Source organism: Antechinus flavipes, chromosome 5 (genome assembly GCF_016432865.1).
Source record: "Antechinus flavipes isolate AdamAnt ecotype Samford, QLD, Australia chromosome 5, AdamAnt_v2, whole genome shotgun sequence".
Classification (NCBI taxonomy): Eukaryota; Metazoa; Chordata; class Mammalia; order Dasyuromorphia; family Dasyuridae; genus Antechinus; species Antechinus flavipes.
Genome location: NC_067402.1, coordinates 98,737,864 through 98,763,484, shown reverse-complemented (window position 1 = coordinate 98,763,484; position 25,621 = coordinate 98,737,864). Strand labels below are relative to the sequence as shown.

The 25,621-nt window shown below is 32.9% G+C and overlaps 1 protein-coding gene across 1 annotated transcript; it reads left to right on the top strand.

Annotated features, from left to right (window-relative positions):
* The first annotated feature begins 8,658 nt into the window (after positions 1-8,658).
* Positions 8,659-9,600, top strand: LOC127564714 (olfactory receptor 2A5-like). Its single transcript, XM_052001449.1, has one exon. It carries the CDS (start codon positions 8,659-8,661, stop codon positions 9,598-9,600), a length of 942 nt encoding a protein of 313 aa, XP_051857409.1.
* Positions 9,601-25,621: the final 16,021 nt, after the last annotated feature.

The window sequence follows — 25,621 nt, the reverse complement described above, 5'->3', positions numbered from 1 at the left end:
TATTAAATCTGGAAAGTACTAAAAACTGAAAGTGCAATTTGACATTAACGTAATCCACTGAGTTGAGCAAAATGGTGAAATTAGATGAGTAGGACATACATCTTGATTTTCTAATTTTCTGTATGACCTTGTAAAGTCCTGGCCCTTCATTTCCTCATCTCAGAAATGAACAGATTTGAACAAACTACATCTAAGATCTCTCCAACTTCAAAGCCTATGATTCATAAAATCTTTGAAAGTGAAAGTATTTCATAGTTATTTTGTTCCAAGTCATAACTTCTAGGAGAAAAATATATGTCTATCCCTTGGGAAAACCTATTCCCATAAAATTAAATCATAATAGGTTTCCAAGGGGCATATTTAGTGGAGATTTTCCTGATCTCACTTTCTATGTTATATTCTGTGAGGTTGCTTCAGGATTTGAAGCAATATTGGGATATTGAACCTATAACAAGTACAAGTTTTGGGGTATTATTACTTGCGATGTAATCCTAAGGGATATAATTTGCTATTTCTCAAGTTCTCTATGGATTTATAAAGATATCTCCTGTATTTACTCTTGAACCCTCTTCCTGTATTCCCAAGATAAAATAAAAGAGAGTGAGAAGCAGACCTTAGGTTTCCCTACAGGGAGGAGATGTCTAGGTATGATGTCCCATGGACCCTTCTCCTACACTAAAACCTCAGGAGTGTCTGGGAAGGTTGACTGATTTGAATGGATCACACGGGGAAAAAAAACCTTAATTTCTAAGCAACATCCAGATTTTGCCTGTCCCTGTTAGGAAGGGCAGTGTGTAAGATTTGGGGACTTCTCAGACTACCTTACAGGTAAAGACCCAATGGTTATGTTATATTAAGTTTAAGTAGTTCGTTTTCTCTGAATGGTGATTTAGACATGAGAGAAAATTGGTGAGATAAGGAATCACCAGCACAAGGAGAAAACAGCAGATGTTTCCTTTGAGCTGGTATGTCCCAGGCTATGAATCTAGATTAAGAGCAGAAAAATCATGTATCACTTCCAGGAATAACTTCCAAGAAGCATTCCCAGTAGACAAATAGTTTCTCTGATTCCATTCAGATCTCAATTTTGGGGGCCAGGTGATTCTTGGTGTCAATTGTATTTGTCAAGCAGGTTCCCTGATAAAGAACTAAACAAGAGTAAAGGAAACACTCCACAATTTGAACATGACCTATGTAGGTTACCCATGGAAGCAACTCAATGTGAGGCTGACAGTCCAAACTGAAAGAGACCATGGAAGCGTTTTGCTTAGAGGGGTTCTAATGCTTCTGCTGTCTCTGAAACATACATATCCTGGAAATAGTCTTTGCAGTGAGTGGCCAGATTACAGAATTTCCTTTCTGACTGTTCTTTGGTTACTCTGGTCAGAGAGGATCAGTACTGTGCCCTGTGAGAGTTCTAAAGAAGTGAAAAGTTTATTTCCAATGTGAGAAGGACTCTCATTCTAGTTTCTTACTATACAAAGGAGAAGTTACCTTCATAGTTTTATTTTTTCCTCTGATGAATGCTACAATACTTGCTGTGCTGTAAGTATTCTATAGAAACTGCCTATAATTCAGACAAAAACAAACCTGTTAAACCATTAAAAATAAGTTAGATACATATATAATATGTTTTTAGAGTAGCCATGGGCCTATAAAGAAATCTGGTAAACCTTCCCCAGCATGAGAAGCATTTCCCAATAATATCAGTTTATTGACTTGTATATTCAATTTGCTTTGGGTCAGAATTGCATGCATCTGTTCATTTATTTTTTCACTATATATTTACTATTATGTTCAAAGTAAGTAGCATAGGTTAATAAGTAAAGGGTTTTCTTTCAAGTCTGGAAAATATTCCTCAGGCAAATATTGTATGTCCCTGAAATAATTATCTCTCAGTCATCTAGAAAACTCTGCAAGACTAAGTTATTGAAAAGTTGCATATACACCTGAATGGAGGAGACCTTCAACACTGATATTTTCTAATTTTAAAAGTTCTGTCACATTTTTCAAAATGTTCATAATAAATAGAAAGTATTCCTTTAATCATTTTTGTTTGAACTATTGTAGGTTATAGAGCAAAATAGAGCACAGATATTTAGATTTAGAAGGGATTTCAGATAGCATTTACTTCAACTTCTTTATTTTATTATGTCCAGAAATGTAAAGTGGCTTCCTCAAAGTCATTTTTGATAGGAAATATGATGCAAGAGAAAGAGAGCTGGATCGGAAATTTAATGATCTGAATTCAAATCATAGTTCTACTCCTTGCTAACTTAGTGATCTTGGCCAAGAGACCTGGGCTCTCTGGCCCCCCACTGCTCTCATTTGTAAAATAAAGGAGATGTATCAGATAATTTTTTAAAGCCCATCTCAAGTCTAAATTCGTAGAGGTTCTGACAGTGCCTGGTGCATAATAAGTACTTAATGACCTTTTGGTTCATTAGATTGGTTAAATAAAATTAAATTTAAATTTATGATGTGATGAATTCCTGCCATCTTTTATTTGTACCTATGCAGCACAGGCCAGTTCTAAGCAGATTATCTTCTTTATTTTTCTCTTCATTCTTGGACAATCCAAACTGAACAAAGTACTCATTGTTCAATTTCTGTTTTTTAATGTAGTTTCTTTACTTTTGTAAATGATATTTTCCAAGTTATCTGCATTTTGTGTTTCCCTATTCTTATACATATAAAATAAAATAATTTAGAAATTAGTTTAATTTTGAACTTTTATTATGATGAATTTAATATACCTAGGTCATAGAATATAAAGAAGAAAATTGTTGATTGTAATATATGGGGAGAATCTCTGTATCTGCCTACTATGTCAAACAACATTATAAGGTCTAATCTTTGATTTTGTACTGAAGAAGAATTAGAGTTTAAATAGGGAAATCTTATTGATGTCATTTTTTTAGTTCTTCAACACAGTTCACACCTGAGATTAAACATATTGTACAGTTAAAGGCCTGAGATATGGAATCAAAAGGACTAAATTAAAATGTTGTCTCTGTACATGAGTCATTTCCCTCTGGACTTTAGTTTGAATATTGTGAGGAATTTTCCACCTTCTCTGGATGGTTCATTCGAAATCTACAGCCCACCTATAAATCCTGTAAAAAAGCACAGGTAAAAGCCTTTGTCATTATATTCCATTTCCTTTGTCTCCTCCTTCTCTGTTTCTATCAATAGGACATATTGGAAAGAGGCTCTATTCCTCCACAGACTAGTAACTCAGCTCAGATATCTTCTGCCTTGGTGGAAACTAATCATGTTCAGGGGATATGGCAACAGCCTATCTCCCCCACTCTACACCATGTCTGTTTAATTTGGTGGATGGAAGCAAGCTCTAGTCTCTCCTAGACAAGAGATGAGTGCAAAAGAATTATGCCCTAAGAACCAAGAGACAATTCTAAACTGTGCTTCTATCTAGCTATGTGATATTAGTTAAATCACCTCATCATTCAGGATATCATTTTCCTCCCTTGTAAAATGAAGGTAGGGGGAGGATTAGATGACCTCTATCATGTCTCCCACTTCTAATGGTCTTTGACATATATCTCCAAAATAAAAAGAGAGTCAAGACAAGACATTTATGGGTTTCAGGCAAGGTTTGAGGTTCAAGACCCTTTGTGTCATTGTCTACGAGAGACTTTGGATCTTCATGCTTAACATAGTGGTTTTGTTTGTAACAAATGAAAGACTTCCTAATTAGTAGAAAATGTTTCTGATCTTAAGATGCATGTAATTGAAAAGAAAAGTATAAATATCTTTCATTTCTGAATATTGCATTCTAGGATAATGCCACTTTGCTTATCTCTATTTGGAGGCAGTTGGATGGTAAAGTGAGATAGAGTGCTGGGCCTGAAGTCAGGCAGCCTGGAATTTAAAAGGGACTTCAGACATTTACTAGCTACCTGGCTTTGGCCAAGTCACTCAGTCTCTCTCTGCCCCTCTTTCCGCATTTAGGAAAGGCATATAATGATAACATTTACCTCTTAGGGTTGTTGTGAAAATATGTAAAGCCCATCACTCAGTACATGGCACATAGAAGATGCTTACTAAATACTTTTTTACTTTATTTCTATTCATAAGTTGTTCATCATAATCAGTAAAATCAACTATCAATTATTTATTGATGCATAATCTGTGGCACTTGTTATTGTTCACATCAAATTCTCATTCCAATAAAAATAAGACTCTTAACAGGGTCACATCAGAAGTCATTGTCTAAGGCAAGTCTCTAATTTTTACTCACTTTAAAAAAATAGATTTTTATTGATATCTTTTTTACTTGCTTACATTTCCCCCATATTCTTTCCCTACTCCTCTGAGAGTCATTCCTTGAAAAGAAAAGAAAGAAAAAAAGGGAAAAGAAAAAAAAATTAATGACACTATTAAATATATATATATATTTAATCAGACTATATATTCAATAGGAACAGAAGAAGGAATTTTTGAAATAACTCTATTATTTATTCTGTAATAAAACTTGACCATTATAATTTCAAATTATTCTGTTTAGATTGTTTTGTGATTATTATTATTACTTACATTGTTTTGGTCTGTGTTAATATTGTTTTCCTGGTCTTTCATATTTTATTTGCATCATTTAATGTATCTTTTCAAGCATCTCTATTCACCACTTCCATTGTTTCTTACAGCAAAATAATATTCTATTAAGTCATGCAACATATTTTGTTCTAACATTCCTCAATTTAGGGCAACTAAGGGGTACAGTGGCTAGAGTGCTGGACTTGGAGTCCAGAAAACTCATATTCCTGAGTTCAAATATGACCTCATATATTTAGTAGCTATTGGAGTTGTTCCTCCATATGATTTTATTATTTTGTGTAGTTCTTTATAGCATACTTTTGATGGCATGATTGAAATAATACTTAATATGCAAATTAACTTTGGCAATATTGCCATTTTTATTACACTGGACCATCTAAGCCATGAGCATGTTTCAGTTCTGCTCTTTTTCTTTAAGATAAAATTTTGTAATTTAACTCATAAAATATTGGGTATACTTTCATAGATTGACTCCAAAATATCTTATGAATTTTTAAGTTATTCTTTAGTGAAATTTTGCCCCCTTGAATTTACATATGAATCAACAGGAATGCTATAGCTTTTATTTGTTTGTTTGTTTGTTTTGGAGGGGGCTCTGCAATTTAAAACTTTTAAAGAAGCTATAAAGTATTTATTGATTCCTTATTATTTTTTAAGTAAAAAATCCTACATTCTTGTCTATCTTTATGTCTATAACTTTGCTCTTTTGTCTTATTACTGTTAGTGGCTGTTCTATGACATACCAAATTTTGGTAAAGAGTGATGTCATTTTTTTACTCCTATATATTGGAAAAGCTCTTATTATGTCCCCAATAGTTAATAATGTTTGTTTTTTATTGTAGAGAGATATTTTCTAGCATCTTTTTAATAAGAGACCTCTGTCTATATCTAGATTTTTTATGTTTTATTGGTTTGTTTTGGTTTGGTTTTTTTGGCAAAAGTGAAAAATGGATTTTGCCTGAGGCTTTTCCTGCATCTTTTTAAGATAAACTTTTTGTATTCTTTTATTTGATTATAATTAATTAGGTTAATTGTTTTCCTAATATGAAACATATATTCCTGATATAAAAGTAGCTTGGTCAGAATGATAGATTTCTTTTTTTTCAAATTGTGATAGTTTGGGGGGAGGGGGCGGCTAGAGTTTTTACTTAATTTTAGAAATAATAAAATTGAGCTATAATTCATTTTTTTTCCTTTACCAAACTTCCTGGGTTAAAGCTTTAAAACTATATTTGCCTCATAAAAGGAATTTGATAGAATGGTTTCATCCTCAAAGTTGGAGAATACTTTGTGTAGTATAGGCATTCATTTTTTATTAAAGTTTGGTAGAATTCTCATCAAAATTGAATTGAATTATGGGGTTTTTTCCTGTTAGTTCTTTTAAAGCTATTCTAGTTCCTTTTCTGAGACTGGACTATTTTATATTCTCTTACTCTGGTTATTTTATTTTTCTAAAGGCAATATTTTATTTCTCTTGTATTTCAGCTGCATTATTTTATTGTGCATAGAAGGTTCATAAAATCATTTTTTCTTCTAGTTGAGCTCTCACCTTATCCTATTTTTATTTTGTTGATATCATTTTCTATCTTCTTATTTTGGTCAGGCTAACTAAATACTTATCAATTTTTAGTCTTTTTAAAGAATCAGCTTTCTCCATATGTTATTTAGTCTTTCTCTTTTTCCAGTTTATCTATTTCTTCTTTAATTCTCAAGGTTTCCTCTTTTGTTATATTGTATGTATTTGTTGGCTTTCTAATTATTTCAATATATATTCAGTTTGTTAATCCTCTCTTTTTCTATTTTTAGTAAAGCTTTGAGAATTTGTGTTTATTTTAACTTCTGAAGATTGTGTTAGCTCTACCCCAGAAATTTGAAGACACTTTCTCTTTACTATCATCTTTCAAATAATTATATTCTTTCTATTATTTGTACATTGACTTTTTTATTGTTTAAGATGTCATTATTAAATCTTCTTTTAGATTTATGTCTTTTCTTTGTACTTCCTGAATTAATTATTATTTATTTTGTGTTGTGAACTAAAAAATATGTGCTTTGTATTTTCCTTCTTTAACTTTTTTTTTTTTTTTTTTGCAAATTTTCTATCAACTAACACATGGACTATTTTTGTAAAAGTACCATATGGTGATGAGAAATATGTAAGAAAAATCTTTGGTATTGCTGAAAGAAAGAGTGGAATCAAACTTCCAGCTCTAAATTCTCCATCATTTTGTTAATTCTATATTTTATCATTTGCTTTTCTTTCTACTAGACTCATCCAAATCTGAAATTATTCCTACTAAGTTGAGTCTTTGCCTTCATCGCTTTTGCAAAGACAGGATTGGTGTTACATTGATTTCAATCCACTTTTTTCAGATCTGAAATAGTCATTCACACTAGCACCAAACCCAAATTCCTCCCATGGCTCTGGTTCTTTCCTTCCCTTTTCCAAATGGACATATCTTTCTTTCCTACTTTGCACATATTTGCATGTATTTATATTAATTTTCATGTATATTTATTTATATTTGAAAGTAAATTCCTTGAGAACGGCTTCTTGACACTATCACCTTTTTGTACTTGTATTCCCAGAACTGAACAAAGTTCCTGATGCACTCTTGAATGAGTACTAATTGACTAATCCATGGCCTTAGAACACAAAAGCTCTAATTATGATATAGGATCAGACTGATTGAGAAGTCTTTAAAAATTTGAAGGAATGAATTATTAGTTTTTTGGTTTATGACATCAATGAACTATACATTTTTCTGCTTCTACTATTGAAAGAATTATGGAACAAATAAACCTACCAAAATACCAAAAATAGCTTTACTTTGTTCTGAAACCTATTATCTTGGATCACTACTTTCTTCTGCTAATTGAATTTATCTTAAGGAATAATTATTTGATGAAAAAAAGAATATTTATTTGAGAGTGCTTATGTCACAATGAGATGCTTGATCTAGTCCTTTTTTAAAACTTACCTCATATAGGGAAAATGGGACTTATATATCTGATATTTAAAGAGATATGTTTTGCTTACTCTCTGGAGATCCATTAGACCTATTATAATCAAACTCATTATGTCCAACATATCCAACATCTTTTCTTCCAAACTCTCACACCTCAAACCTTCCCTATCACTGTGAAGGGCAATACCATCCTCCCAATATCATAGGCTCATAGCTCAACAGTCATCCTGGATTCCTCACTTTTATGGATATGGATCCAAGAAGTTTCCCCCTTCTCTTCTCTGACATTGCCACCATTCTGCTGCAGGTCTTATACCTTACCCTGATTGTTGCAATTACCTGTCTCAAAATTCTCCCTGGTCCAAACTGTCCTCTATTCAATCACAAAGCCACTACCACTGTTACTCTATAAACCACACTCTTCACACACTTAGTCCCCAACACTATTCTTCTATCCACATACTGGCCTCCTGGTTGTTCCATTAATGAGACATTCCATCTCTGGCCATCTCCCATGCCTGAAATGCTCTCCCTTCTCTACTTCAACTGCTGGTCACCCTGACTTCCTTAAATCCCAACTAAAATTCCACTTTCTACAAAATGCTTCCCCAATCCATCTTAATCTTATTTCTGTTGATTATTTACTATATTTCCTATGTATATATCTTGTTTGTATATATTTGTTTGTTTGTTTGTGGTTGCTTTCATTAGATTGTGAACTCCTTAGGGCCAGGTCTTTTACTTCTTTTTATATTGCCAGCATTTAGCATATTAGCGGGCTTATAGTCACACAGGTAATGAGATTCAGAGCCAGGACATGAATCCAATCCTCTGACACCAGAACCAGAACTCGGTCCCCTACATCATGCTCTATTTGCTATTGATCAGCAATAATTATCCTGCTATACCTATCTGAGCTGCTTCATATATTACATTTTCTTCCTGTTTTATTTTGGATCCAAATAAATTTTTTAAAATATCTCTTTAACTGATTATTTCAAGATATAGAAAACATAAGGAATAGAGACTAAACACTGATTTACTTCAGTAAACAACTAAGATTTTAAAATATTTTTCAGCTGTCATACTTGATTGTCTCTGTCATAGGAGGATGTGGAAAAATCAAACATTGATCATAGAATTTATACTTCTGGGATTTCCCGTCAGGCCAGAAATAGAGATATTCCTCTTTGTGATCTTCTCCTTGTTTTATGCTGTCACTCTTCTGGGGAATGGCATCATCCTGGGACTCATCTGTCTGGACTCCCATCTCCATATTCCCATGTACTTCTTCCTCTCACATCTGGCCATTGTTGACATGTCCTATGCTTCAAACAATGTACCCAAGATGCTTGTGAACCTACTGAATAAGGACAGAGGCATCTCCTTTGCTCCCTGCATTATGCAGATTTTTTTGTATTTAGCTTTTGCCCATGTGGAGTGTCTTATCTTGGTGGTGATGTCCTATGATCGTTATGTAGCAATCTGCCATCCCCTCAGATATACTGTCATCATGAGTTGGAGATTGTGCATTACTCTGACCATCATTTCCTGGTCATTCAGCTTCCTCCTTGCTCTGGTCCATGTGATTCTCATTCTGAGGCTGCCCTTCTGTGGACCCCGGGAAGTCAACCACTTCTTCTGTGAGATCCTGTCTGTGCTCAAGCTTGCTTGTGCTGATACTAGACTTAACCAGCTAGTTATCTTTACAGCCTGTGTGTTCATCCTAGTTGGACCTCTCTGCTTAGTTCTGATTTCCTACATGCGCATTCTCTATGCCATCCTGAGGATCCAGTCTGGGGAAGGAAGAAAGAAAGCATTCTCTACCTGCTCCTCCCACCTCTGTGTAGTTGGGCTCTTCTTTGGCAGTGCCATCATAATGTACATGACCCCCAACTCCAGCCATCCTGAGGAGCAGCAGAAAATCCTCTCCTTATTTTATAGTCTCTTTAACCCTATGCTGAATCCCTTGATTTATAGCCTGAGGAATGCAGAGGTGAAAGGTGCTCTAAGGAGAGTATTGGGGAAGGAAAACCCTTCCCTAAATATGTAACTTGCTCATAACCATTTCCAATTCATTGTTATTCTTGATGCTGTCTCATAATTCTGAGTATAAATCAACAGCAACAATAGTTGTCTGCTTTCTCTGTCTCTCTGACCTGGTAAATCTAAAAATTCTGGATACTTCCAATTTATTTTTCATATCTTCCCTATTTAGCTACAATACTTTTAATATTGCTTTTTGCTTAGTGTTTATGGTTAAATCCTTTTTGTGTATCTAAGAAAAGATTCAAAATGTAAAGTTTATATTAGGTTTATATCTCATACTAAGTAGTAACCATTTCCTTCTGATTATGAGAAAAATAGTTCATATCCTAGGCTGGATAGAGAGCCATAGATTTACTGATTTTGATTTCATCCATCCATCTTGTTCCCAGATTTGGATTTCCTTTTTTATTTTTATATTTTTCTTTTCCATTACACTTAATGTGTAGCTCTCTGGAGGACTAAGGACCAGCCTTTGTTTCAGCAGAGTAATCACCATGAGAATAGACAGGAATAAAGTCCAAATTCTTTATTGTCTCCTTCACAGTCTGTCTCCTTTACTTGGGACCCTGACTAGCTTTCTGCAGGCCCTTCAGACAGGCCTTGGTTTCCATGGAGAAATGAAGGACAGGCCAGCCACCACAGTGGTGGGAGATAGAGTGAATGTCTCTCTTCCAGTTCTTGTTGGCTCTTATATATGCTATTATAATTATGTCATCGCAGGTATCAATCTTGTAGAATAGGTGTCAATCTTGAAGAACTATATTAAGTACTAATTACATGTACTGAACTAGAAAACCATCAATCACCATGCTATACTAGATAACCATTGTCTTATCAATTCCTCTGAGTTAACTTCTTTCAAGTATGCTTCCCCAGAGTTCTGGCTCATTACATCTCCGGTTTTCTTTTGTTTTAGAACATAGGTGGTCACACCTTCCCTGACTTCTCAGGGAGGTGAGAACCCCCAAAAGGAGATGATCACACCTTCCCTGACTTCTCAGAAAAGGGGTGAAAACACCAAAAAATGAGGTGATCACACCCTCCCTTATGTCTCAGGAAGGGAGATGAAAACACCAAAGAGAAATGGGGAGTCAAACCAGATTCTCTTAGTGGGTTTCTGAAGGGTCTAACTTGAAACAGGTATACATAAGTACTTCAACATGGGAGGTATTACACAAGCATATGGTAATGTAACACAGGCTAGTAGTGATGTAACAAACAACATGAATCAATATGAGGAATTATACATGTGTCTCTAAGTCTGTTCGATCCCCCCTCTAGTTCTGACTCTGACCTATTAAATATGCTATTACAATTAAATCCATTCATCATACTGAGTATAAGCCAATCTTATCACTAGGGAACCATTATTTGTTGTAAGATTAATTCAATCATACTAAACTAGAGAATTATTAATCACCATGCTAAACTAGATAACCATTATCTTATGAATTCCACTGAGTTAATACCTTTCTCCAGAATTCTGGCCCATTACCATTAAGAAATAGTAGAAGCCTGTACCTGGTATGTTATCCAAACCTGGTGGGAATTTATAGTAGTTGATCCCATAGCTTGCCGAAATTCATTCAGCTAGTAATTATAAGAGCTGGATTTCAAAACCATGTCAATCCCTTTCCAGTATCCCAAATAATCTATCAGCCAACCTCTGCTTGAATAATATCAGTGATAGGGAATTATGACTTTATTGTGTGATATACTTTATTGCTGATTGAGTTTCATTTAAGGGAACTCCTTCCTATGCTGAATCCATATCTGAATCCCTATAATGTTTACCCATTTATCTTTTTTCTTTCTGAAACTATGCAGGATGAATCTAACTCTTTCTACTATAAATTCCATAAATGGGAAATGTCCAATAATCAATTTTGCTAAGTCCCCTTTATGGAAGGTCTCCCTCATGCCTTCCAGTATTATGCAGTTACTTCTTCCTTCAGTCTCCTTTGGACTAGATATTCTTCTGCTCTCCCTACTTTTCCTTACAAAGAACAACCCTCCCAATAACACTCTCCCTTATCCCTTAGATAAGAGTGTCTCTGAATACAAAAAGGCCTTAGAAGTAATTTCATCCAAATTCCTAATCTATTCAAGAATACTTCCATTGTGTGAACCCTAGATGAGTTACTAAATCATATAATTATGCTATTGTTGGAGGAGACTTTAGAGGGTGATTAAAAATGTATTGTCTCAGACATCATGAATGCTTGTTTTACAATTTCTTTAATGCAAAAATATGTGATATTATGTATTAATTATCTATGTTTATGTTTTCATAAATTTAAGGCTCCTAAAACCAAAGACAATATCACTTTTATATTTGTATTCCCATCAGCTTTCACAATGTCTGTCTCATGGAAGGCATATAATAAATAAACATTAATTAATTTGCCTACTAAATTATAAATTCCTCAAGGATGTCTTAATTGAATTTTAAAAATTTCGACCAGCTAAAAAACATTATCAGTTCATGTAGAAAGTGCTTAATGGAGATTATTTGAATACATATTAGAAGAATTAGTGAATCTAGTGTGAGCTCTTAATAAAAAATAATAATGATAATGTTGCCAAATAATATTATATTTATATACTACTTTAAGATGTATGTTTTTCCTGTACTTACATATGTGTGATACTTGTAAAAGTAACATATAATTTTTCTTCATTTTTTAGAAGCTAAGATAGGCTTAGAGAAATTAGAAAACTTGCACAAAGTGAACATACTGTCTTTTCAGAATAAAATATCAATTACTTCAGGGTAACAGTAGAATAGAGGATGTTCATTTGTGTACCACAAGTGTCAGCCTGGTGCCATAGAACATGGAGAGGGAATCTTGTTCCACATCAGTGCAAAATGAAAGGAAATATTTGGCTTGGGATTAGAAGGTTAAAATCAAAGGGGAACTATAAAAATGGACAGTGATGACCTGAGGAACAAATGATCCAACTAAATTGTCAGAAGCAAAAGAGGTGGAAAAAGAAATAACAAAAAATGAAGCAAAAAATTAACATTATTAGGAATATTCTAGAAAGGTTAAATTTAAAAAAAAAACATGAAGAAAGCTTTCTTTTAAATCTCAAGGGGAACTCTAAGAAAAAAAATATGCCACAGTGGATAGAGTAGCAAGCCTGGAATCAAGAAGATCCTAGTTCAAATGTGGCCTCAGACACTGACTACCTTTGTCACACTGGACTTATCTCAGTTTGATCATTTGTAAAATAAGCTGGAGAAGGAAATGGCAAACAATTTCAGTATCTTTACTAAATAAACCCCAAATGGGCTCATGAAGAGTCAAATTTAAGTGAAACAACTGAAAACAACAACAAAAAAGATATTAAGAAATAATGAAGAAAATACCAAAAGATTAGTCTGAAAAACATTTTTAAAAATCAGATGCAACTAACAACATATTTACTAAAGCATAAAAGAAAATAAAGCAAACTGGAAATTTGGGTTAAAATGATTATATAGTTATCCGAACTGAATATCATTATGTATAAAGGTGAAGAACTTATAGATTAAGCACATATTGATCAGAGACTGTTCACTAAAGTAGAACAGGCCTATAGGCTCCAGTCACGTGATTTTAGATGAGCCCTGGACTGCATTCCATTGTCCAAAGAAGGAATTAAGTGACTGAAGCTGTCTGTCACCTTTTTCACTGCATTCCACTGACCAAGTAGGGAGATAAAGGTTTATGTAACCAATCACAACCTATAGAGAGTGGGATTTGGGGGGTTCTTTGTCTCAAATGTATAAAAATTGTAAGCATCTTCAAGTGAGTGACTCTCCTCCTCTAGGTATCTTTGCTGTTCTTTCAGGCCCACAGGCCAGGATAGTCCGCTTCTGGAAATTCTAATAAATTCTTTCAGTACATCATTTGGAGTGACTCCTTAGTAGTCAGTTTGGGTAGGTGTAATTGCCCCAAACATCATGAAGATTAAAATAACAAACATGTAAAACAGAAAGTGTTGTAACAATCTCAAGATTATTAACATTTCAGGAAAAGATAGAACTTGAGTACAATGTTACAGGAAATCATTAAACAAAATCTCTTGGAATTAAAAAACAATATTGAATCATAAACACAATTCACATAATCTCAAAGGGGTTAAACTAAAGATTGTACATGCCTAGCTATGTTACTTGAATTAAATTTCATCATTAAAACAATGACCAAAATAAAGCTGTCACTGGAAGTAAGAAATCATTAAAATTAATAATCAAGAAATCAAAATTTTTTAATGATGATATAATAAGAGAAGAATTTGAAATAGGATATATGCAGAATTAAGAAATACTAACCAGAAACTTGGAATTATCTGAAAAAAAAAAATCTCTCAATATGCAGTCTAAGAATATCTGTATGAGTAGCACTCAGATTTTGAAAAAAGATCTATAAAAGAAGTCCTTGAATAATAATCACAGAATTTTAGACTTAGAAGGATCTTCAGAGACTCTCTGCATCAGCCAATATTTTATTAAAAATACTTATTAAATATTCCCACCAAGAAACTACCTAACTTTTCCTAGATTTATAATTAGAGGGAATCCACTACCTCTCTAAAAAATTCAAGAACCTAAGAATTTAAGATGGTGGCAGAAGTGATATAATCCAAACCATATATTGATCATGAAATAATCCAAACCATACATTGATCATGAATAAAACACAAGTCTCACAGTAATATACATATATTATTATATATTAGTTATACACATGTATATACATTTATTTATATGCTTGTAGATATATATATATATATACATATATATAGATATATATATACATATATATACACGTGTGTGTGTGTGTGTGTGTGTGTATGTGTGTGTGTAATTTCAGGCTTCTCAAATCAAGACAATTAAGTTCACAAAGCATGGAAATCCCTCTGAAAATTGTATTGGCCAATTCAATAATGTTGCATCCTGGTGTCCCAGAGAAGCCAAGGAAAAGGGAAAAAAAAAAAAAAAAAGAACAAGTGCAGCTAAAATGAATAGGATAATCACAAAACAAAGATCTGAGAGTTTTTAAAGGAAAATACAATAAGAAATTATTATCACTAAGAGAAATTTTCTTTATTGTGATTTTATCATTTGAATTTATAAAAGAAATCACAGAGTAAGAAAACATTTCTGATAGAGACTGAAGAAAAGAAAAAACTCAACAATTGCTACATTGTATGCAAATTCTCTAAACTTTCCAATAAAATGGAAAAAGTAGAGAGTCCATTTGAATTAAACAACCTGCTATTTGTAGGAAATATTTCCAGGAATATTTAAATTTATTCCAAATGAAAAGGTCAAAAAAGTGCTACTACATTGCTCCCTCACACAAATCTAGAGTGATCAGTTATCTATCCAAGTTGAATTTAAATCAGAAAGTATTCAAAAAGATAACCAACACTTGTACATTTTACTAATGAGTGCTATAGACAAAGAAAAGGGAAAAACAACAAACTCCTTTCCTCCCACTCAGACTATTTCAAAATCTAAGAAAATTGGTCAGCTATTCAAATTCTTTTGTGAGACAAATATAAATTTGATCCTGAAACTGGACAAAATCAAAGAAAGATTATAAAACAATATCATTAATAAATGTCAAGGAAGAAATATAAAATTAACAACTAACAAATAGATATCATGATATCTCCAAAAGTTATGTTTAATCTTCAAGTAGGATTTTTAATTATAAAGGAAGGTTTAACCTCAGGAACATAATATATTAATCAGAAAAAAAAATAAAGGATGTGTAATTATTGAATTTGTTATTAAGAAAACCTTTTAAAATACTTTTTAGCTTTAAAACACTAAACATGACAATTGATATTTCTGTAATATTGTAAAAAGCAGATATTTCAAGCCTTAGTATATATCCATATAAAGTGGATAAACACTGCAAGTATAATTTTACTAAAACAAACATTGAAACCTGACAAAAGCTGCCAACTCTTGTCATTCCTATAATCTCATTCTTTTTGCAATAGCAATAGGACATTAAAAATGAGTTGGTCTTGACAATGAGAAAAGTAAAAAGATTTCCAATTACGTAAGATATGTTTGTGAATCTAGAAAATTCAAGACAGTCAACTACACCAAAAATAGTCAATATAACCAGCTTTAGTAAGATAGGAGAATGTAAGAAATGCATTTTAAATGATCTGCATTACAATATTGTACACACAAGTGAATAGAATCCAAAAAGATTGCTTCAGTCTTGAAGAGCCCTTTAATATTAAACTATAAAGCTTATGTTTATCACTAAATACTGATGTCTATGGGCACATCTGAATCTAGTTCATGAATACAAACCTTATAAGGACAGAAATGTGAAACTAGTTAGCAAGGAATTAGACCTGTTGCCTTTCCATTGTGAAAAGAATTGGCAATAAAAACAATCACAAAATCAGAGGCCAGGAAGCTGTTGAAAATAATAGAAATTCTTCTCTTCTGGTCTCTTTCCACTGGAGTCTTGATTAACTCATTAAATTAACCAATATCAATCAGTTAACAAGCATTTGTTAAGGAACTATTATATGACAAACGTGCTAGATTCTACGGAAAGACACATAGACACACAAAACACACTATGTACTAATGAAACAAACCGAATTCTTAAAGATTTTGTATTTTATTGGGGGAACTAATCTGTACATATATGAAAATTCTCAGAATAAATAAAAATAAAAACAAAGAAATACTTACTTTGAGAGGGGAAACATCTGAAGTTGAATCTTTCAGGAAAATGTTCGTATAGAAAGTCATGCTTGAGATGTGGTTTAAATTGAGAGGGATTCATTTACTACTCTGAATATTCTTGGCTTATGCAGTCAACATATTTTTCAGTTAATGCTATACTTCCCAGAAATTCATAACCTTCCCTGTTTCAATTACACATTTATCAAACAAATTACTATGAGAAAATAAATCTCATATGCATGCATATGGTTTTTACACCCTTCTCCCAATTATCTTTTTTTTTTACCACTAAATATACATACAAAGGTATATATATGAAGGTATATATACTTAGGCAACTAATGAAATATTCATCGAATTACATATCAAAAGCATATTAGCTACAGCGGTGCATTGAAGATATATATTGGAGTGAATAACAGCAATGACTCTTGAATACAGGTCATTTGTGAATCTAGAACTCTTATTTTTCCAATATGCCATGTCTGTACAGTTGGTGGCAGTCAGACTGTGGAGAATGTCAAATTATAAATTAAGGACTTTGTAGCCTTCTGTAGAAAGTTAGCTACCAATGATTTTTTAGCAAAGGAGTTATGATGTTAGGTCAATGTCTTAGATTTGGGAGCTATTACGAGTCAGTTGGAAAGAGAAGATATTATAACAACAAGAGAAAGAACAACAACAATTAAAAATATTCCAGAGACTAGGAGGAGATGAGGACTTTTATCAGGGTTCTGACTACACAAGTCGAGACAAAATTTAACTGCTGTTGGATTCAAGTGAGATTAGATGACTTTCCAATTCTAAGATTTTTAGAATTATTAAATCTGGAAAGTACTAGAAACTGAAAGAGCAATTTGACATTAACTTAATCACTGAGTTGAGCAAAATGGTGAAATTAGAAGAGTAGGACATGTGTCTTATTTTCTTATTTTCTGTATGACCTTGTAAAGTCCTGGTCCTCCATTTCCTCATCTCAGATTTGAACAAACTACATCTAAGATCCTCTCCAACTTCAACTCCTATGATTTATAAAATCTTTGAAAATGAAAATATTTCAGTTATTTCTTTCCAAGTTATAACTTCTAAGAGAAAAATATATGTCTCTCCCTTGGGAAAATCTATTCCCATAAAATTAAATAATAATAGGGGCATATTTAGTGGAGATTTTCCTGATCTCACTTTCTATGTTATAATCTGTAGGTTGTTTCAGGATTTGAAGCAATACTGAGATATTGAACCTATAACAAGTACAAGTTTTGGGGTATTATTACTTGCAATGTAATCCTAAGGGTTATGACTTGCTATTTCTCAAGTTCTCTATGGATTTATAAAGATATCTCCTGTATTTTCTCTTGAACCCTCTCTTTGTATTCCTAAAATAGAATAAAATAGAGTGAGAAGCAGTCCCTAGGTTTCCCTACAGGGAGAAGATGTTTGGGTATGATGTCCCATGGACCCTTCTCCTACATTAAATCCTCAGGAGTATCTGGACAGGTGAATGATCTAATGGATCACATGGGGAAAAAACTTAATTTCTAAGCAATATCCAGATGCTGTCTCAGTCCATGTTAGGAAGGGCAGTGTGTAAGACTTGGGGACTTCTCAGACTACCTTACAGGTAAAGACCAATGGTTATGCCATACTAAGTTTAAGTCGTTCGTTTTCTCTGAATGGTGACTTAGACATGAGAGAAAACTGGAGATAAGGAATCACCAGCATAAGGAGAGAACAGCAGATGTTTCCTTTGAGCTGGTATGTCCCAGGCTATGAATCTAGATTAAGAGAAGAAAAATCATGTATCACTTCCAGGAATAACTTCCAAGAAGCATTCCCAGTAGACAAATAGTTTCTCTGATTCCATTCAGATCTCAATTTTGGGGGCCAGGTGATTCTTGGTGTCAGTTGTATTTGTCAAGCCGTGTCCCTGATAAAGAACTAAACAGGAGTAAAGGAAACAATCCACAATTTGAACATGACCTATGCAGGTTACCCATGGAAGCAACTCAATGTGAGGCTGACAGTCCAAACTGAAAGAGACCATGGAAGCGTTTTGCTTAGAGGGGTTCTAATGCTTCTGCTGTCTCTGAAACATACATATCCTGGAAATAGTCTTTGCAGTGAGTGGCCAGATTACAGAATTTCCTTTCTGACTGTTCTTTGGTTACTCTAGCCAGAGAGGATCAGTACTGTGCCCTGTGAGAGTTCTAAAGAAGTGAAAAGTTTATGTCCAATGTGAGGAGGACTCTCATTTTGGTTTCTTACTATACAAAGGAGAAGTTACCTTCATAGTTTTATTTTTTCCTCTGATTGATGCTACCACATTTGCTGTGCTGTAAGTATTCTACAGAAACCTCCTTATTTCAGACAAAAACACACCAGTCAGACTAGGAAAATAAGATATGTATATAATGTGTCTTTACAATACTTGTGGGCTGATGAAGAAATCTGGTAAACCTTTCCTAATATGAGAAGCATTTCCCAATAATATCAGTTTATTGACTTGTATATTCAATTTGCTTCACTTCAAAATTGCATTCATCTATTCATTCATTCTTTCACTGTATATTTACTATTATATTCAAAGTGAGTAGTGTAGGATAGTAGGTAAAGGGTTTTCTTTGTAGTCTGGAAAATATGCCTCTGGCACATATTGTATGTCCCTGAAATAATCATCTCTCACTTATCTAGAAAACTCTGCAAGACTGAATTATTGAAAAGTTGTATATACACAGGAATGGAGGAGATCTTCAACACTGGTATTTTCTAACCTTAAAAGTTCTGTCACATTTTCCAAAATGTTCATAATAAATACAAAATGCTCCTTTAATCATTTTTATTTGAAATATTGTGGGTCATAAAGCAGAACAGAAGCACAAATATTTATATTTAGAAGAGATTTTAGATAGAATTTACTTCAACTTTTTTATTTTAGGATGTCCAGAAATGGGAAGTGGCTTCATAAAAGTCATTTTTGATAAGAAATATGATGAAGTAGGAAGAGAGCTGGAATGGAAGTTTAGTGATCTGGAATCAAATCCTAGTTCTGCTCCTTGCTACCTGAGTGACATTGAGCAAGGGACCTGGGCTCTCTGGACCTCACTTCCCTCATTTGTAAAATAGAGAAGATGTATCAGATAACCTTTAAATCCCTATTCCAAGTCTAAATTCCCAGAGCTTCTTACAGTGCCTGGTGCATAGTAAGTACTTAAGAAATCTTTGGTTCATTAGATTGATTGATTAAAATTAAATTTAAAATTTATGATGTGATGAATTCCTGCCATGTTTTTTTTTTTTTTTTTTTTTTTTTTTTTGCAGCCATGCAGCACAGGCCAGTTCTAAGTAGATTATCTTCCTTACTTTCCTCTTTGAAATTCTTGGACAATCTAAACTGATAAGAGATAAGTGCAAAGGAACTAAACCCTTAGAACCAAGGACAGTTCCAAACTGTGTTCCTAATTAGCTGTGTAATATTAGTTAAATTAGCTCATCATTCAGGATATCATTTTCCTCTCTTGTAAAATGAAGTTGAGGGGAGGATTAGATGACTTCTATCATGTCTCCCACTTCTAATGGTCTTTGACATATATCTCCGAAATAAAAAGAGAGCCAAGACAAGACATTCGTGGGTTCAAGGCAAGGTTTGAGGTTAAAAACCCTTTGTGTCACTATCTACTAGAGACTTTGGATGTTCATTCTGAACATAAGGATTTTGCTTGTAACAAATGAAAGACTTCCTAGTTAGTAGAAAATCTTTCTGATCTTAAGATGTATGTAATTGAAAAGAAAAGTATAAATGTCTTTCCTTGCATCCCCCCACTTTCTTCTCTGAATATTGCAATCTAGGGTAATGCCTATTTTGCTTAACCCTATTTGGAGGCAGTTGGGTGGTAAAGTGGGATAGAGTGTTGGGCCTGAAGTCAGGCATCCTGGAGTTTAAAAGGAACCTCAGACATTTACTAGCTACATGGCTCTGGCCAAGTCACTCAGTCTCTATCTGCCCCTCTTTCCTCATTTATGGAAGGCATATAATGGTAACACGTACCTCTTAGGGTTGTTGTGAAAATATAGCTCAGAGCATGTCATATAGAAGATGCTTAATAAATGCTTATTTCTATTCATAAGTTGTTTACTGTTGTCAGTAAAATCAACTATCAATTATTTATTAGTTCATTATCTGTAGCACTTCTTATTGATAGCATCAAATTCTCATACCAACAAAAATAAGACATTGAAAATTTTAAATGCAGGCAAAAGAACAATGCTGCATCAGTGCAAAAATCATGGACTGAACGTCTCAGAAATAATCTGTGTTCTTTTTTGTCTTCCAAAAGCAAAGGAAGTAATTCTGGGTAATCTCTTGCTTTGTACTATTTTCTCTGATAATAGGCATGTTTTGTTTTTTTTTTAATGCCAGTCTAAGTGCTATAATAGGCATACAGCAATAGAATCAGAAATGGAAAGCTATGTGCTCTTAATAGGTTTACATCAGAAGTCATTTTCAAACTCAAGTTCTCTAATTTTTACTCACTTAAGAAAAAATAGATTTTTACTGATATTTTTTTTTACTTGGTTGTATTTCCCTTACATCATTCCCCTATTGCTCTTAGTGTCATTCCTTTAAAAATAAAAAAAGAATGAAAAAGGGAAAAGAAAAAAAAATCAATGAAACTGTTTAGTATATTGAAAAAAATCTGACTTTATAGGCTCAATATTCCATACTTATGGACCTGTACCTCTCAAAGGAACAAAAGAAGTTATCTTTTTGTAGCAAAACTCTATCTTGTAGCAAAACTTAACCATTATAATTTCAAATTATTCTGTTTAGATTGTTTTGTGATTGTTATTTCCATTTACATTGTTTTGGTCTATGTTAATATTGTTTTCCTGGTCTTTCATACTTAATTTGCATCATTTAATATCTCTTTTCAAGCATTGCTATAATTCATCACTTCCATTGTTTGTCTTTTACAACAAAATAATAATCTATTACGGTCATGCAACATATTTTATTTAATCATTCCTCAATTTAGGGCAACTGGGTGGTACAATGGGTAGAGTGCTGGATCTGGAGTCCAGAAGACTCATCTTTCTGAGTTCAAATATGGCCTCAGATATTTAGTAGCCAACAAATTTGTTCATTTGCTTCAGGCAATAGCTTTTCAATTTCTATCTCTTCTAATTGATAAAAGTATCCTTTTTGGAAGATAGTTGGAATTCATCTCTCACACATAGTTATAAAAGTTATACATCTTGTATATTCTGAAATTTTATGGTATAATTTTTATTATTTGGATCACATATTCACTTTGAGCCAAATTTGCATGCTGATTTCCACTTTTCCCAGTAGTTCTTACCAAGTTCTTCCCTAGGTATATTGTCTTTTTGTTTGTGTTCTAATTCTTCTTTGCCTAGTCTGATCTACTTTTCTTTTTTTTTAATCAGCAGTAAATTGTTTCAATAATTACTGTATTATAATATCATATGAGATATAGAAGAAATCTTATCCTCCACAATCCTATCTTTTAAAAAAGATTCACTTAATATCTTTTTTGATCTTTTGTTCCTCCATGTGATTTCATTATTTTGTCTAGTTCTTTATAGCATACTTTTGATGTCATGATTGAAATAATACTTAATATGCAAATTAACTTTGGCAATATTACCATTTTTATTACACTGGACCATCCAAGCCATGAGCATGGACTATTCTACTGGTTAATTCATTCTACTTTGTTTCCTTAAGGTAAAATTTTGTAATTTTGTAAATTTGTAAAATATTAGGTGTACTTTCATAGATTGACTCTAAAATATCTTATGAATTTATAAGTTATTGTTTAATGAAATTTTTGCCCTCTTGAATTTACATATTAATTGACAGGAATGCCATTGCTTTTTTTTGTTTGTTTGTTTGTTTATTTTTTTTTTGTTGTGGAGGGAGCTTTGTAATCTAAAACTTTTTTTTGTTTATTTTGCTGAGGCAATTGGGGTTAAATGACTTGCTTAGGTCATACAACTAGGAAGTGCTAAGTGTCCAAAGCCAGATCTGAACCCTGACTTCTGGGCTGGTGCTTAATCCACTATGCCACCTAGCCGTCCCTGCAATCTAAAACTTTTAAAGAAGCTATTAGGTATTTATTGATTCCTTAGGATTTTTTTTAGTAAAACGTCAGATCATCATCACATAGAGATCCTCCATTCTTGTCTATGTTCATGTCTGTAATTTCTCTGGTTTGTTGTATTGTTATTAATGGCTCTTCTATGACATACCAAATTTTGGTGAAGACAGGTATCCTTATTTAACTCCTATATGTTAGAAAAGGTCTTAGTATGACCCCAATAAACAATAATTCTTGTTTTTCACTGTAGATAAATATTTTCTAGCATCTTTTTAAGAAGAGACCTCTGTCTGTATCTACTTTTTTTGTTTTATGGATTTGTTTTGTTTTGGAGTTTTGCAAAAGTGAAAAATATATTTTGCCTGAGGCTTTTCCTGCATCTTTTAAGGTAAACTTTTTTGTATTCTTTTATTTGATTATAATTAATTAGGTTAATTGTTTTCCTAATATGAAACACATATTACTCATATAAAAATAACTTGGTTAGAATGATTGATTTTTTAAAGTTGTGAGAGTTTGGGGGGGGGCGGGTCAGGATTTTCTTTTATTTTACAGGGTTTTTACTTAATTTTAGAAATAATAAAATTGAGCTATAATTCATTTTTTTCCTTTACCAAACTTCCTGGGTTAGAGCTTTAGAACTATATTTGTTTCATAAAAGGAATTTGATAGAATGGTTTCATTCTCAAGGTTGGAGAATAATTTGTGTAACATAGGCATTCATTGTTTTTTAAAAGTTTGGTAGAATTCTCATCAAAATTGAATTGAACTATGTGTTTTTTTCCTCTGTTAGTTCTTTTAAAGCTATTCTAGTCCCTTTTCTGAGACTGGGCTATTTGATATTCTCTTAGTTCAGATGTTTTATTTTTCTAAAGGCAATATTTTCTTTCTCTTATATTTCAGCTGTTATTTATTTGTGCATAAAAGGTTCTTTGCAAAAATTTGCAATTTTTTTTCTTCTAATTGAGATTTCATCTTATCCTATTTTTATTTTGTTGATCTCATTTTCTACCCTCTTATTTTGGTCAGGCTGACTAAATACTTATCAATTTTTAGTCTTTTCAAAGAATCAATTTTCTGTTTCTAAGTTCTTTAGTCTTTTTCTTTTCCAATTTATCTATTTCTTCTTCATTTCTCAAGGATCCCCCTTTTGTTATATTGCATGTATTCACTGACTTTCAAATTTTTTCAATATATATTCACTTTATTAATCCTCTCCTTTTCTATTGTTAAAATAGCTTTTGGAATTTGTGTATTTTTTAACCTTTGAAGACTGTGTTAGCTGTACCTCAGAAATTTGAAGACACTTTCTCTTCACTGTTATCTTTCAAATAATTATGTTCTTTCAATTATTTGTTCATTGATCTACTCATAATTTAAGATGTCAATATTAAGTCTTTATTTAGGTTTGTGCCTTTTGTTTGGGCCTCCTGAAATAATTATTATTTATTTTGTGTTGTGACCTAAAAAAGATGTGCTTTGTATTTCTCTTCCTTTGCTTTTTTTTTTTTTTTCTGCAAATTTCTATCTACTAACACATGGACTATTTTTGTAAAAGTGCCATATGGTGATGACAAATATGTAAGAAAAAATTTTGATGGTTTCTTTCAGAGAGAGAAATCAAACTTCTAGCTCTAAATTCTCCAACATTTAGTTAATTCTATATTTTTATTTGCTTTTCTTTCTACTAGATTCATCCAATTCTTAAATTATTCCTACTAGGTTTAGTCTTTCCTTTCATAACTTTTGCAAAGACAGGACAGGTCTCAGATTGATTTTGATCCTCTTATTTCAGACCTAATATAATCATTTACACTGGTCCTCTACCCAAATTCCTCTCATGGTTCTCTTTCTTTCCTCCTCTCCTCCAAATGGAAGTGTCTTCCTTTCTTACTTTGCACATATTTGCATGTATTTATATTAATTGGCATGAGTATATAAATATATATTTATTTTCCTATACTTATATTTGTATTGTCTCTCCTTATTGAAAGTAAATTCCTTGAGAACAGCTCCTTGAAACTATTGCCTTTTTGTACTTGTATTTCCAGAACCCAACAAAGTTTCTGATGCACAGTAGATACTTGAATAAGTACTAATTGACTCACCCATTACCTAGATCACATAAGCTCTAATTATGATATAGAATCAGGCTGATTGAGAAATTTTAAATAATTTGAAGTAATCAATTATTAGTTTTTGGTTTGTGACATCAATAGATCTCAGAGCAGAAGAGCACAAAAAAAGATTTTCCTATTCAAGGAAAGCCTTAACTTTAATTGTAAAGTTAGAAGATGTTGCTAAGACTGTTATGTTAAATTTCCAGAATAGAAAAGTTTCAAGGTTTTTAAATATTATTTTAGGCAAAGTTACAAAAGTTAAAGGTTGTGTATAAACTGAAAGGCTTTAATACTGAAGCAAATGAGTGAGAAAAGGCAGTGAGAGGTTTCTCTCTCAAACACTAAAGGATAAAGGACTGAATTACTGCAGTTAGGATTAGTGCAAAAAGTTTCTACTTCCATAATATTTAAGGAGAGTATTTGCAAGAACTATAAATGTACTATGGAAAAGGGGCCTTTGTCCCACTGTGACAAGTTCAGAGGGGCTGGAGTAGTATTTATAAAAATTGAATGTTTTCTTGCAAGAGATACTTCTGCCATTTTCTTCTCATCTCATTTTAGAGATGAGGAAATTGAGGCAAAACAGCATTAAATGATTTTCCCAGGGTTACACAGAAAGTATATGAGGCCACATTTATTCTCAGATCTCACTGACCCCAGACCTGGCACTCAACTGTTGTGTCATCTAGCTGTCCCTTTACTCCTTCAGAAATAATGCATTGTCTGAATCCGTTTACAGTAACAATTAGGTTAAAATGGTTTTTTTTAAGTATTAAAATATTAGCTAGATATTAGTTGAAAAAACTATCAGATGTCCTATTCCCTTCCCCACGTGTCATAATGCAGTTAAGCTCCCTCAGCCATCAAAAATGGGCAGTTAGGTGGGACAGTGGCTAGAGTATCAAGTTTGAAGTCAGGAAGACTACTTGTCCTGAGTTCAAATTTGCCATCTGACACTCATTTGCTGTGTAACCCTGGACAAGCCACTTAAGCCTTACCTCAATTTTCCTTCTAGTAGCTTTGACAAGAAAGCCACAAATGGGGTCACAAAATGTCAGACATGACTGGAAT

Coding starts and splice junctions, on each gene's coding strand:
- LOC127564714 (XM_052001449.1), top strand. CDS start 8,659: ATGTGGAAAAATCAAACATTGATCATAGAATTTATACTTCTGGGATTT.